We start from the raw sequence: 15129 nt of genomic DNA, 5'->3' as shown, positions 1-15129 counted from the left end.
CATACATTATTTTTGGGTTGTTCTTTTTAACGACCAACGGTATTTGGAAGGAGCTATCCCATTTGAAGTTGTGAGCTGTTAGCAGTGAATGACATTTCATCTCCTATTTCTCTGGGCTTTGCTCATTAGAAATAGATCAATAACTTTCCAAGTAATTGGCAGGCGATGGGTGTTGCTCCTGTTTCATCACAGTGTTAAATTTAACAGTTTCTGAGTGGTGACACTTTCTCTGGCACCTGTGGTGCCATCTACTGCACAGCGTGGTAGAGGCTGGACAAGAGAGCTGCATCCCTCCACTGCCGCCTTCTCTTCTTCCTTCCCATCTTAACATTTTAAAATGGTTCCTCATTTGCTTTCCTGGTAATTTTCCTTCTTACATACATTAAAAAAAGTATATAAATACATATTAGAGTATGTATTTATGCACATTTATCTATAAATGTATAGATGCGTATTTCTATAATTTTTTTAACATATGCAGTCGACATTTGGAATTTAATTTTGGTGGGTTTTTTGAAAAGAAGGTTTTAAAAAGGGAAAATAAATAAAGAAAGAGGACTCTAGAAAAATAATCTGCTAGTTCATTTCTCGATTGTAGCTCATTTACTTATCATGTTCTGGATACCAATTTATCTGGTTAGAGATATTTATATTTACATATATGTGTGCAGTATTAAGTTGGAAGCACGGAAAATTTTGTTATTGTTACTTGTTTCTGTTGACTTAGATATAAACACTAAGTATTTTAGTTGGGGTTTTTTATGATTGCTGTTTGATGCTGTGAAGAAGAAGTAAGTAGCTAAATTTGCTTCTCCTAATTTGGTGTATTTAGTTTTGTTTGCAATCTGTTGCTGGGGCATGGTATAATCTTGGCAGTTCCATATCAAAATAATTCTGTTGTTTTGATGTAGAGTTGTTGGAAAGAGCTACAGAGATTTTACATAAATATTTCCGGAATGATCTCAAGATACCTAAAGGCCAAAGACTTAAGATGAAAGCTCTGAAAATTTCAGTTTATTATTTCCCCTTTCTTTGGCTTCCCTGTGTTAATTGAAGCACCTTGTGCTCATATCATCATAGCCTGAGGATTTCCTTGAATAAATCAATGCATGGATTTTTTAATTACCTACCCAGGCTGGACTTGGATTGCTCACTCATACGAGTACTAAAGAAGAAAGGTTCAGTGGCAGTAACTAATGGAGCAACATTTTAAAAACTACATAATCTAACTTGCTAACAAGTCTAAGCATCACCACGTTTGAAATGCTGTTGGCTGTGAACTGGATTGAGCACAGCTTCCAGTACTGCTGACTGCTGTGCACTAAACATGATGTTATCATCAGTGAGCTTTGAAAATTTTTCCCTAGAAAGGATAAGCCTTAAGATATTTATCTCCTAAGTAACTTCTAGCACTCTCAGTGAGACGTCTAATGAGGAATCAATTATGATGACATAGTTATGAGTTGAAAATACAACTTGGCATATGATAACTGCAAAGGTAGGAGCAGTTAAAGTTTGTGTTATTGGGTTTTTTTTGGTTTTTTTTTTGCCACGGAGCTGATGGGGCAGGAGCCCTGAGCTCTGCACACAAAAGCACTGCAGAACCAGAGAGTGCCAAGGAGTACCCGGGGCTGCTCCTCTGCAGGATTCCCAGAGTGCTGCATTTTCTCTTTGCAATCACCATGAATTTAACCATTCTGAAGTGACAGACAGGATTTTTTGTAGGAAAAGCCAAACATCTAAAGGTGAAATGCACCAAAATACTCATAATGTGTGGGGTTTCTTCCCAAATTCACCGTCTGTGTCTGCCTGTGTCACCCATTGTGCAGCGCTGCCCTCTGGCCGGGGATGCCACAGGAACAACAACAATCCCAGTTCAGCCATAACCCTTACAAAATTTAGCATTCTTTTCTTAAATTTCAGCTTCTCTGGAAGCCAGTGATTCATGATTCCTTAGAATTGGGGTTTATTGTTTGTTCAGAATACAAGACTTTAACAGCGTACTGAGATTTGACAACGTATCGCAAGACTGTTGTAAACCTTCGGAATGCTGAAGGCAAACGATAAAAAGTAGCACAAAATCTTTAATTCAACTTCTGTAGAAGTTGAATTAAAGATTTTGTGCTACTTCAGTAGAAGTTGAATTCCACTTTGGGGAAGGACGTGGATTTTTCAACAGCTGGAGCTGCACTGGAGTTCCATCCCCCTCAGCTTCCCGCCAGCCAGGAACAGACATTTGAGAATACGGGAAGAGGGAAATGGCTGGATGAGAAAGGTACTGGTCAGCTGTTTGGCCACTTCCGAGCCAGCCTGGTTGGGTTTATTCCAGAAACCGCGGTGCTGTGGAGTTTGTGGTCAAACATCAGCTCCACGGATGGGCCTGAGGGCCAGCGGCGGCCATGGCCTGGCAGGGTGGGCGGGGCCGCCGCCTGTCAGTCAGAAAAGGGCGGGAAAAGCCCTCAGGCGCCAACTCCAGCCCTTGGCCAGTCAGGAGAGGAGGGAAAAGGCCTCGGCAGGTCAGGAAGGGTGGGGAAAAACCATTGGTAGGTTAAGAAGAGTGGGAAAACCTCTCAGATGGTCAGTTGGGGTAGGGAAAGCCCTCAGCTGGTCAGAAAGGGCGGGAAAAGCCTCAGCTGGTCAGTCACGGTAGGAAAAGCCCTCAGCTGGTCAGAAAGGCGAGAAGCGGCCCTTGGTCATTCTGGAATGGCAAGAAAAGTCCTTGGTCAATTACGAAGAGTGGGAGAATCCCTTGGTTGGGTGGGAAGAGAAGGAAAAGCCCTTGGTTGGTCTGGAAGGGTGGGAGAAGCTCTAAGTTGGTCAAGAAAAGCCCTCAGTCAGGCAGGGTGGGTGGAAAAAGCCCTCACATGGTCAGGATAGGGTGTGCCAGCTCCTGCTCATTATAAGGGGAGGGAGAAGCCCTCAGCTGGTTAGTCAGGAGGCGTGGAAAAACCTTGACTTTGGTTTCTACAGCAAATTTCTGCCTTTTCTCTACGATCCTGTGGTCTGAGCTCAGGTCATGTGTTTTACATCCAGGAAGCAGAGGAGCCACTTCCAATTTCTGTGATAACCTCTTTTTGTCTCTTTTTAACAGGGCTTCTTCCCTATCCAGAGAAGCTGAACTGACCTGCACCAGCTTTAATGGAGAAGCATGGTCTGTGTTCCACTGAAACTCCAGCTGGGAACAAGGCCAGCTTCAGGGAAACAAGTCTGTCTGGTCAGGAGAGCCACGTCCCCAGGTAAAAAATGTAAAAAATAGCATCTCCACTATCTTTCTGTGGTAATGCTCAAGTAGGTAGGACACTATTGCACCAAACAGGCTCATGCTGAAGCAAAACCATAATCCAATACAAAAACAAATTAGGTCTTGGATTGCCAACAGTATCTTCATTCCCTCAGACCTCTCCAAAAAGTCTGTGGCTACAGAAATACAGAAAACTGTGACAAAATGAGCTTACTGAATTACACCAACAAAAAACCCTTGACAATTTTTAAAGAGTCTTTCTGCACTCAGTACATCAGCCTCAGCAGCTAGAACAGTCTGGGAGTATCATGAAGGTATTTTAAAAATAAAAGGATATTATTGACATTATTATTTAGAGATTTCTTGGTCTCTGGCTCATGACTTCAGTGATACACAGGTCTACGTTTTGGAGTGTGTTAGTTTCTTACATTGCAGATTTTCATTTGTAACTGTTTCTTTTGTGTATCTTGTTAGCTTGCTGAAGGTGCTATAATATTAATATTTTGTGCAATTTATGTAGAAGATCTGTTCTCCTTCTATACAGAAACAAGTATCCACTCTGCTGCAATCTATTAGAAATGATCAGGCAAACCCTGCGAGCTGTGCAGCACCTTCCCTTTCTCTGCTCAGATGTCATTGTTAACTAAACCACAGTGAATTTTAAGTAGGCATACTTGGCCAGTGTCATATGTTTGCTTATTAAAATTCAGATAATCTCTGCAAAAAGAGACAGAATATCAGCAGGGGGTACACGGAGACTTCCTGTCCTCTTCCTCCTATTTTGCATTTTACATATTACATTTCCAATTTCTGTTGGCTAGCAAAAGGGGAATTTGGGATTGGAACACAAACCTGGACTTGCAAATTCTGCAGAAAACTCTGAAATACATCTGGGATATTAAGATAGTTACAGTGGACAGAATAAAATGAATAAGTAAAATATTATCAGTATCAAAGTAATGATATTATTTAGAATTCCTACCTATCTGTTCTTTCATCCATCTGCCCATACAGATTTTTATTGTCTTCAACACTAATTCTTGTTCTTCTGGAACTTAAAATTGCTTTAAAAAATTATAATCTAGTTTCAGCAAAGTGGAGAGAGTGTGGAAGCTGAGCTACAAAATGCAAGAAACATATTCAGCTGATAGAAGGGAGCTTTAATGACAGCTCATTATTGTTTAAGGAGACTCTGCTTAACTTTAAAAATCATTCTTGCTGATTTGAGATAATTCATTTTGTGTGGCATGCAGTGGTATTGACTCATCTTTTCCCTGTATATTACTTAATGACAGAATTGGACTTTGCTGATAAAACTTTGAGCTAAAATAAGTTCCGTGAATTCTTTAATTCCTACCTAGACTTAGGATAGTGCAGAGTACACTTGTAATTTTAATGACAGCTGAAATGCTGGAGTCAGATTGCTTATGAAAATAAAAAGCATCTGTCATAACATTCAAACCAGCCTGGAGTTTTACTGTAAGGGATCTGCTGCAAGGCTACTTTGTCTTTTTAGGTGAAAGATACAGATTTGATTCTTTCCATGGTGTGTCTGTTGAGACTGAGCCTTCATGTAATTAAAATCCTTAGCAGTTAGTTCAGGGCAGCAGATCAAAAGGTTAATGTGCAATGGTTACAACAGGAAGTATTTGTAGTCTTGAACACTTTTTAAATTTATAGCATTTAAAAACAACTTTGCCAAAATCATGGCCAAAGCCAATATTACCTCATTTATAGTAAAGCATTAATCATTAGTCACAAACCAGCCAGTTGGTCTAGAAGTTCAGCTGGTGAAGAATTTGATGGTTACAGGATTGAACAGAAATACACTTTAAATTGTGTCCTCTATTCATGCATTTGCAATGGAAAGGCAAAGGTATTAGGGAAACTGAGCAAAACAAAATTAAAAAATGAAAGCGTTCCTCCACATTTCTGAACCTAAAGTATGCTGTAAGCAGTTTTGGCTCACATGATTTTTGTAAGAGTGGGGATAGTTGATAAAACTTAAAGTAGAACTAGATTTTATTATATGATCTGTGTCATCAATTCTCTTTGTTTCAGTTCTGAAGTTCTTGAAGCAATAGAAAATGTTATCCAAGGTGTACTTCAAAGCCTGGCCCAAAAAAAAGCACCTGTTCTCACAGTGGCTAACAGAACAGACTGGAGGAACATAGAGTAAGTAGTACATATTTAAAAGTCCTGCCTTCTATTAATATAAATGCCATGAATATGAATTTGATTATGTAACTTCCAGAAAAGTTAATCATACATAATCATTCTATCAGCATTAGAATCAAGAAATAATTTTTTAAAGTAATGGACGACTAAAAAGTAATGCTTAGTAACCACTCTGAACAGGCATCATCATGTATTAAGTAATAGCAGACCACAGCACAAAGGGAAATGTAAAACTACTGTAATAGGGGTTGGAGAGGAAAGGGAGGTCCTATAAACAATCCTTTTCTGGAAGCAGTAGAAACCAGAAATGATACATTGTGTTAGAGTGAAAAAACGTGGTTTAGGCTGGAAGAAATTACTGGCAATTCTGTTCTTCAAACCCTTTGAGTGCTTCCTACTTTCTTTTCTTCTGCTTTTCCTCATGGTATCATATTTCTTAAAATGGTAGTGATGAACTTATCCTTTTATTCTTCAGAGAAGATGCATCTCATCTCTCCCTGCTGTGTCTTACCTGTGTGCTAAGTTCACTACCAGCAAAATAAAGCAAACCAAGTTTCCAGTACATTAGCTGAATTTCAGATCTTTTGCCAGCTGACCTAGACAGGATCAGAGAAAAAGAAACCTGTCCTCCTTTATAGCACATTCTGTGATTTGTAGAAGTTGATTGTGCAACAGTATTTTTCCAAGGAGTTCATTTAAACTGAAAATCATCAAACCTGAGAGATTAGCTGATTTCTACAATACAATAGCAAAAGAATAAGGGAAGACACAAATCTGGCTCGGGCCTTGTAAGAGCTTTGGACATCAGCAGGTTAAAGGATATTCATTGATAAGATTACAGAGGTGCTTGTACATGGACACATTACAAACATTTAAGATTGAGGAAGCACAGCAAACTTTCCAGGCATAACACTCTGGTGGAATACTCATTTAATGAGAACAATAAACTTCTGCCAATCAAAAAACCTGAGGGGCCTGAAGGTAATCAGTTAACTGAAAAGCTTGTAGGTTCCAGGGAATTTAATGTTTTGTGTCTTGATAGTTTGACAAAAATGTTTCACTCAGATGTTTGTAAAATTAAAATACTCTTACGAAGTTTTGCAATTTTTGGCAGTCTGTGGGGAAATGGCATTCCATGTTAGAAAAACAAATGTGAGCTGTTAGTTACCATCTGAACACATATGGGGGAAAATGTTCAAATTAAAATGAGTTAAGATCACAGTATGTTAAAAATAAGAGTCATCAATCTTATCAAAAAGAGCAGAATCATTCTTTCTGGTGGAGAAGTGTAATCTCAGATATCTCTTATGGAAAACTACCCCGCTGGAGTAAGAACAGACCTGGGTAGAATGGGAATGATCCAGGTTTAACCTGAGAGTAATTCAGGGGAGTCTTGATTACAGTTTTTCTCCTTTTCAGTTACAATGTTGGGAGCAGGCAAGCGAAAAGCACAAATAACTTTAAAATGTTGCAACACAAAGGCAATAAAGTTGCTTTAAAGCTGGCCGGCAGATGCTGCACCGGGCTGTCCCGATAGGTTTGTGCAGCGAGTGCGCTCTGCCACCCAAAGGACGCACGGAGCAAAACCTCGGACAAACGGATTTGGAAACATGATCTGGTTTGGGATAGAATTATAGCCATTAAACCACCAGCACTTTTAAAATGTACCTATGAAAATCTGAAATGAAAAAGAATGCTTTAAAGGCAGGATCATAAGGCACTAAATTAAATTAAAGTAAAATAATGAAGTGTCCTTAAGAAAATAACTGATTCTTTTGGTGAAATGTGTGCCTTCAGATGTGAAATGGTGAAGCATGAAATACTGGAGCTCATTTAGGTTAAACAACTGTTTAGAGAGCAGGATACACCCTCTTTTTGTTTCCAACACTTAATAACAGAATGCAATTAAGTTATCTTGATAATAATTTAAGGACATAATTTAGATAGCATTATTGTATTCTGAAATAGTAACAAATTTTCATACAGTCTGCATCAGGAAGTCACTGGTGTCAGACGATTTTTATTTTAATAATGACTCAGATTTTTTTCTTCTTATTTCTTCCTTTGTTTTCATACTACGTAATTACTGATGCTGATACATTAACAGTTCTAAACATGTATAAAATACTTCTATTTCTGTCTGGAAACTTATCTACTTTATACTTTAATTCAGACTTGAACCATCTTCCTGAGAAACTCTTTGCTGTCTTTTTCCTTTGGCTACCCCAAGCCCACCCAAGCTGACAGTTTCTGTGCTGAGTCTGAAAATAGCACTGCTGTATTTGATCATAGGAAAGGAGTTCCTGAGTCTGAGTTACCTTGCAGAGAACAGGTCACTTGTACTCAGGGAGTTTGCAGTTTCTTGTGTTTGTTTGCATTATGTCAGATTTAAAGATTCTGTAGGTCTACAGATGATACCAGCTTGTACTACAAAACAAATAAGAAGTGACTGCCCTCAATCAGCAAGAAGATTTGGTAAGTTAAAAAGAAGTCCAAAGTGGAGTGCTTGGGTTTTTCTTTTTTTCCCCTTAGTTCCCAAGTTCTTAAAGAAACATAAAAAACATGAAATATTGTGCACTACAATTTGGAAGTGTGTGGCTGACATAAGCTGATACTATGATCAGCCTTTCAGCTTTTCTATTTTTTCCTCTATTAAATTATAGTGAGTGACAGTGAAATTAATACAATATTCTTAGAGTTTCTCCCTTCCCTTAATGGATATCAACTAAAGGCATATTCAGTGTGTCTTAATATAAAAACATCACCCTTCTTCAAAAAGCTGGCCAGGAAAGGAATCTTGGAATACAGACAATAAGATCATTTCTTTTTCTAACTCAGTCATTTCATTTCTTGGCCTGGACATAAGTGCATACATTCCCTCACTTAACCCCCTCATATTTTTTCTCATTATGCTAGAAATTAATGAGTCTATTGAATAGTACAATCTCTCTGTATTTTCACAGTACATTTCAAACTTTTATTTATGGGACACAAATATGGTCTTATATAAAGATAAATTATTGTATATACATTTCTGAGAATGGATAGAATATTTTGTAAAATGTATTTTTTTTCAGCTCTGATGCTCAAAATATTATCAATGATCTATAAGATGGTGCAGAGCAACACTTATGCAACTAAAAGGTAATGGAGTAAATTTCTGCAATTTCAAATAAAGCTGTGTTTTAAGTATGTTGTTGTGAAAATCAGCCTGTAGGATACAAACCTGCAGGATTCCTGTACATAGAATGCTTTAGGTTTATCTGGTTAACCATGCTCTTTATAAAATTCTCATGAGCCTGCAGCTGTTTCAGTATTATAATTACAAATACAATATTTTGTCTTGATAGAGATATATTTTATTCAGATACTCTACTGTTTGGTAGCCAAAGTGTTGTGGACCAAATAATCAATGACATTTCTTGCATGCTTAAGATACCCCGCAGAAGTCTTCATGTGGTAAGTGGCTTCTTATCAGTATTTTTATCATTATTTCCAAATATCATTAAACTGACTAAACTGCAAAGGGAAATATCACAAAAAGTTGTTAGCTAGAATTAAATAGTTAAAATAAAAGTCTCATTGGTGCTAAAGAAACCTAGTTATGGTTTATTGTGGCATTCAAAAGATTTTTTTCTTCACAAAAAATTCATTGAGCTTTTTCCAAAGGGTTTGGGACAAACTGCCAGCTAAAATCACAGGAGCTTTTGTTATCATCTAGAGAAGGCAGTGCTTAAACTTCAGTGTGCAAGACACCTGTTTACAAGTTTCTACTCAAATGAATTGATAATTTGGGGGTTAAATGAAAACTTAAAATACATCAGAAATGTAACTACCTGTCAAATTGACTCATATCTTGCAAGGGTTCCTTCATACATAAAATTATTTCTTGTAAGTCTTTATGTCCATGAGGACAACACATTGCTTAGTGTTTAAAAGGCTGATGGCAGTGAACCACTGCTTAGTACCAGTGGAAATTCTTCTCAGAGATTTCTTGTTTTGTCTGTGCAATACAGTAACTTACCATTTACTCTGTACAACTTTTATTTTTTCCAGCTGTCTACAACTAAAGGTTTTGTTGCTGGTAATTTAAGTTACACTGAGGAAGATGGTACAAAAGTGAATTGTACCTGCAGTGCAACAGTATGTATTATAAACCACAAACACAATCCATAGCATCTGCCTGTACAAGATAACCTGCACTCCTTGTAGGTCAGGTTACAGTGTACATTTATTACAAAAACCTCTGCTCGTGACAAATGGAGGCATTACAACCTGAGTGAATAAAACAGATGAAAATATTGCTTAACTGAATTGGTAATACTAGAGCTAAGACTCTGTATTATCATTCTGAGCTAGACCCACCAGGAATAAATCTTTGGATATGGTTTTTAGCACTACCTTCTGCCATGGGATCCTTGCAGAGGAAGGTGTATATATTACATATCTTAGGCTTTATATTACAGTGTTTTGTCAAATGAGTGCTCCTGAAGCAAAAAATCCTGGGCACTCTGAACATAGAACATTTCTGTCACAGCAGACTGAATTCTGGCAGAGAGAGAAAACAAGTCAAAATTGGTTTAAGGGGAGGCAATTCAACTGGCCTAGTCCTGAAAGATTTTCTACAGCAGTGTAGAGAAAGAAAGCAGAAATAAAACTCAGACTTGCTGACTACTGTCACAATTTTCTGAAAAATATGTTCATTGTAAGCCTCAGTTGGTCATTTCAAAATTGAAGGGTAACCTTAGGTGCTCATTACAGTTTGTTTGTAAGCATTAAGTCCCCTGTTACTGATCTCCATATTTTTATTTGCTGAGTTGTTTCAGCCTGGCACTGGGGTGATTTACGGTCAGGAGTTAAAACAGACCACACACTTCCATATATACATTCTCTTTGACCAAGTTCTTCCCCCAGTTCCTGTTTTCTCATCCATATGCTTGCCAGATTCAGCCAATCCTAACTGAAGATGTAAAGTAAACATCACCACGTCTTCAAGCAGTTGCTCCAAAATGCTCATAAAATCAGGTTAGAGGCCAGTAAAAGAATGAATTTAATGGTCTTACAAAAGGAATGTTTAAATGTTTTAAGTCTGTATTAAATTTGCAATCTTCACACCAAGCAGACTTTTTTTCCTAGCTAACACAGATAAAACATTAATCAGGGTATTGTTATCTCCATCATGCCCATAGGATGAACAATTTTCTGCAACAGTGGCACAAATACTTTTGAAAAGCATCTTGTTATGACAGGGGACTCCTAGACCACTACACAATAGTGCATATGAATGCACTTGTAAAGAGGTGAAAATGTCAGAACTGATCTTGCATATAGAGGAGGATGGTGGTTTCAGGATGAAATCGTGTCCTTCATTACCTAATGTTGTTATTTTAAAATATATAATTTTCTTTATTTAAAATGATAAATCTCATTTTTGTTGTTTTAGGCAGTCACTGTGCCATCTAATGTTCAAGGAATTAAAAGTATCCTTTGAGCAAGAACTCTAATCATAGATGGAAAAAAAGAAAGTAAAAACAAGAAGTATTCCAAGTTAAACAACGTTCTGGTAATTTTTGCTTTCCTTGTTGGCTCTGAAATTGAGTCATGATCACTGCTCTTGGCTCCAGAACAGGTATTTTAGAGCAGTTAGTTTTAATTGATTGGTGTGATGGATCATTTTACGCACAGCTGGCCTTAACACAAAAGATTTAACCTCACATGCCAAATTTATATTAATTGTAGAAAAAGATGCAACTTTCCAGAGACTCCTGGATGACAACTTCTTCAATAAAGTGTCCCCATGTATCATGATCACGGTATGCACCTTGTATTTCATATCCTCCAGCTACACCTAATTTAAGGAATACTTTAGCATTGTAGAGCGGCTCAAACTTGGGCAAAAGGCCATCATAAAATTAATAGGAAACATATTTAACAATATTTTTAAAAATTTAATTATCCTCATAGAACTATGAAATACATGTTCTAAATACTTATTTCCTCCAAACATCTCCTTAGAGCTTGGTAGCTTATCAGCTTCCTGTGCTGCTGCAAAGTTGCTGCTCAGTCTCAGAAAGGCTCAGCTGTTCCATGACCTTTTGTCCTTCAAGACCTGAGGTTTTACAAACCCAAATGAAAGAGAATTGGTTGATTTTGGACAGTACTGAAAGAGCTGTGGAGCCAGGGGAATTAACAGGAATGTGTAAATGAAATATGCGTACAAGGAGGAAAAAACATTTTGCCATTCCTAAGAGAGATAAGCACTTCTACTATGCTATGCCACAAATAGTCCAGCTTCAGTCAGCCATAGCAAGAACTTGTTTTATATTGTTCCATTAGTGCCATAAATATTAGGTTAAGATAAAAAAGTGGCCTTCTTACACCAGCCTATGCAGACACCAGGCTACATCTATGTATCAACTCCCAGACCTTACAAATTTACTCCTTGAACAGAGGAATGCCTGATGCTCCTGCAGTGCCCATACTCCAGAACACCTGCCCAGCTGCTCCCAGCCTGGCCCTCCTTCTGCACAAAGCCAAAATAGGAGCATAGGACTTTCCCTGCAAAACAGCTGCTGGAGAAATGTTTCTGCCAGCATTTTGTTTATTTGTTTGCTTTTAAATGGCAAATGTAAACACATATGTAGCCAGATGTTGTTTCAGTTAATATAAAACTGTCTGCTTTTCTTTTATTTCTTTAGGGAAGAGGCATACCAGATCTTAATACCCGACTTTTGGTCAGGAAGCTGTGGGATTCTTTTCAAATTCCTATTTTCACCCTTATGGATGCAGATCCACATGGTAAATCTGTAGAGGCTCAAAGGCACAAAAGGAAAGCAAAATTTGTTTAGAATGTCTTTTCTCACTCTTATGGGAAGGTTCTGAGAGCTCAGAAATCTGACACAATCAGAAGGTGATCTATCTACATCAATCCCATCTGAAATGGGGGAGATTACTGCAAAGTGAGAAGCAGCTGCTTAAAGAAATAGTATTAAGAGATATGAATAACACAGGATAAAGACAGACACTTTCAATAAGAGATATTGGGCAATGTGTAAAAGAGCTGATTATCCTTGGGTTTGAATGGACTGCACACAGACAGTGTAAAACATTTAACTACATGAAGGTGACATGCTGAGATTCTGATTGTTTTGACATAATCTAAAAATATAAGTAAACCATAAAAACCTCACTAATCATAAAGCCATAACTGTTGTGCCATGAAACTGATTTTTTAAACAGTCTCCTTAAGCATGCCCTTTGTGCAGACAGACACTTGACTTTTGCTATTCTGCAACCCAGGTGTAGAAATAATGTGCGTCTACAAATATGGATCTGTGGTGAGTATATTTTTTCCTCTTCAAACACATTGTTTTGTAGCCCATCCTGGAAGCTGGAATGCATGAAATGCTACAGCCTCTGTCAGAATGGGTGCTGCCTTTTACCATTTTGTTTCAACACAAAGAGGTGATTTTTAGGCCTCGTGTGTCTGCAGAAACAGTTTCTTCCTGCAACGAAAAGAAACTGGATAGTAATGCCAGGTGTTTCATTTAACCATATTTCACAGTTTTTCTCTGCTGCACAGGCAGTTTTCAGACAGTCCAAATAGAAAAGGGTTCACCATTTGGATTTTTTTTCTGCCTTAGAAGAGGAACAAAGGCTGGAGGGGCCTTGGGAGGAGGAGAACCTAAATGTGAGATGGGTGATTCTCCACAAAATAATGTTGTGTTGGTAAAGATTTTATTCTGGACTGAGAATTTGCTTAGGGATACTTGTGTTAGTGTGCAACATTATGGAAGAAGTAAAGAGGAACAAGAGGAACAAGGAAGTATTATCATGTTACATGGCTACAGACAAGGTATGGAAGCACATCATGGAAGGTGGGAGGATATAGGTGAAGGCAGAGGGCAGGAGCAGATGGGTGAACTGTTCAGGAGAGAAATGGAAAAAGAACATCCCAAGTTAAACCACAGATCACTGAATGTTATAGCTGACCTTTCCTATTTTAGTCAATGTCCTTTGAGGCCCATCATCTCACCGTTCCCTCTGTCAAGTGGCTTGGTCTCCTTCCATCTGATCTCGAGAGGTGAGTTATTTCCTCAGAAGAAACAGAAGTATCCTTCTGCTTCACAGACAGGAAATGCAGGCTGACTTACTGCACAAAAATCTATTTAAATCCATTACTCTTTCCTTGCATTATTTTGGCTTAATATAAGGAAACAAGATGGACAAATATATTTTTAAGTGTGTGAGAAAATGTAAGAATTTTATTTTCTTTACAGATTAAACATATGCAAAGATGCCTTGATTCCATTTACAAAGCAAGATGAAAATAAGTTAGCAAGTATTCAAAAGAGACCTTACATTGCTTGTCAGCCACTGTGGAAAAAAGAGGTTTGTATAAACCTACTGTTTTCAATTTCTTACTCCCCACAGGACAGATCCTGTATCTGACAAGCTTTTAGGATAGCAGAACCAGCCAGGTTTTGTAGCCCTAAAAGAAGGCAAGATTGAGAAAGCTTGGAATGTCTCTCTGAACCACTTTACAGCTCTACACGCACATGCAATGAGTGGATGGAATTTTCTTATTAACTTCCTACACACATTAATTTTTCCTCTTTTTTTTTTTTTTTCCCTCTTTTAGCTGGAAATTATGGCAGCATCTAAACTGAAGGCTGAAATTCAAGTTTTAACTTCTGTGTCGTCAGATTACCTGTCCAGAGTCTATTTACCAAACAAACTGCAGTTTGGTGGATGGTTATGAGTGCTGCTCTGCAAATGAAATGTTTTTCTATATATTGACTTAATTTAACTACACTTAAGATAAAGAAGTACACAGGCAAAGGAGTATCTGTCAGTTTCTTGTTCAATTTCTTTATCTCGGTACCTAGAGTATAATCTTCTCTTTTTCTTTGTTCAAACTATAAGAGTAATTATGATTTTTGTGGTCTAATTCTACTTCCATTCTGTGGTTTCTGTTGTGAAACAGTGCTATATGCAATAGTGCACATAGAAAAGATAATGAAATATGTCCTTTCTGGCCAGAAAAATGTGAAGTTCAAAAACATATCCAAGAATTGTTTTGCCTTCTGTCTTAAAGCACTGCTTGATGCTGTACCAAGGTTTTGTATTTGAAGGGAGGGAAAGACTTGCTTAAGAATTTATTATATGTACCTCTTTTTGGAAATTATTTTAGGCACAGCATGTGGGGTTTTGTGTTCACTGTAAATTTGGACCTAAAAGCCAGAAATAATTTCCTGATTACTGTGTATCTCAAGCAGCTACAAATGTTTCAGCAATCAAACTATTATTTGTCTTCAATGAACAAATAAGAAAGTGGATGTTACTGATTAAGAATTTAATAAATAATCCTGTTAATAATACACATCATAACAGAAACGCTTGTTCATTTTATTTATTTTGTTGGCTGTAAAACAGTAAAGACAAGCAGAAAGCTGTGGTGATTAAAGTGTACATTAATTTTTATGTGAGGGAGTCAGACTGACTGCATAGAAAATGCCTCCAAAATTGATCTCCACAGCCATCAGCATGGTATTTTCAGTAGATTTATTTAGTTGGGTTTTTTTTACAGCTGTTCCATCAGTATCAAACTTGAATGAAACGCTCTATTTATTTACAGTACAGCGGCACAGTCACAATGTGACTCTGTAATCCCAGGGAATACAGGGCTGGTGCAGCAGCCGCTGTACCTC

General features: G+C 37.7%; 1 protein-coding gene across 1 annotated transcript; it reads left to right on the top strand.

Annotated features, from left to right (window-relative positions):
* The first annotated feature begins 2447 nt into the window (after window positions 1-2447).
* SPO11 (SPO11 initiator of meiotic double stranded breaks) lies at window positions 2448-14782 on the top strand. Its single transcript, XM_053958567.1, has 14 exons — window positions 2448-2516; window positions 3092-3236; window positions 5303-5416; window positions 7806-7894; window positions 8497-8563; window positions 8770-8878; window positions 9476-9562; window positions 10863-10899; window positions 11123-11232; window positions 12118-12217; window positions 12719-12756; window positions 13426-13502; window positions 13699-13810; window positions 14061-14782. The coding sequence occupies exons 2-14, from the start codon at window positions 3139-3141 to the stop codon at window positions 14178-14180; spliced, it is 1158 nt and encodes a 385-aa protein (XP_053814542.1). The 5' UTR covers window positions 2448-2516; window positions 3092-3138; the 3' UTR covers window positions 14181-14782.
* Window positions 14783-15129: the final 347 nt, after the last annotated feature.

Source organism: Vidua chalybeata, chromosome 17, assembly GCF_026979565.1.
Source record: "Vidua chalybeata isolate OUT-0048 chromosome 17, bVidCha1 merged haplotype, whole genome shotgun sequence".
NCBI classification, from domain to species: domain Eukaryota; kingdom Metazoa; phylum Chordata; class Aves; order Passeriformes; family Viduidae; genus Vidua; species Vidua chalybeata.
Note: the sequence above shows the minus strand (reverse complement) of the source record. Positions and strands in the feature narration are given on the sequence as shown.

Coding starts and splice junctions, on each gene's coding strand:
- SPO11 (XM_053958567.1), top strand. CDS start 3,139: ATGGAGAAGCATGGTCTGTGTTCCACTGAAACTCCAGCTGGGAACAAG. Junction 3,237..5,302: donor CAGGAGAGCCACGTCCCCAG/GTAAAAAATGTA, acceptor TCTTTGTTTCAG/TTCTGAAGTTCTTGAAGCAA. Junction 12,757..13,425: donor TCTACAAATATGGATCTGTG/GTGAGTATATTT, acceptor TTCCTATTTTAG/TCAATGTCCTTTGAGGCCCA.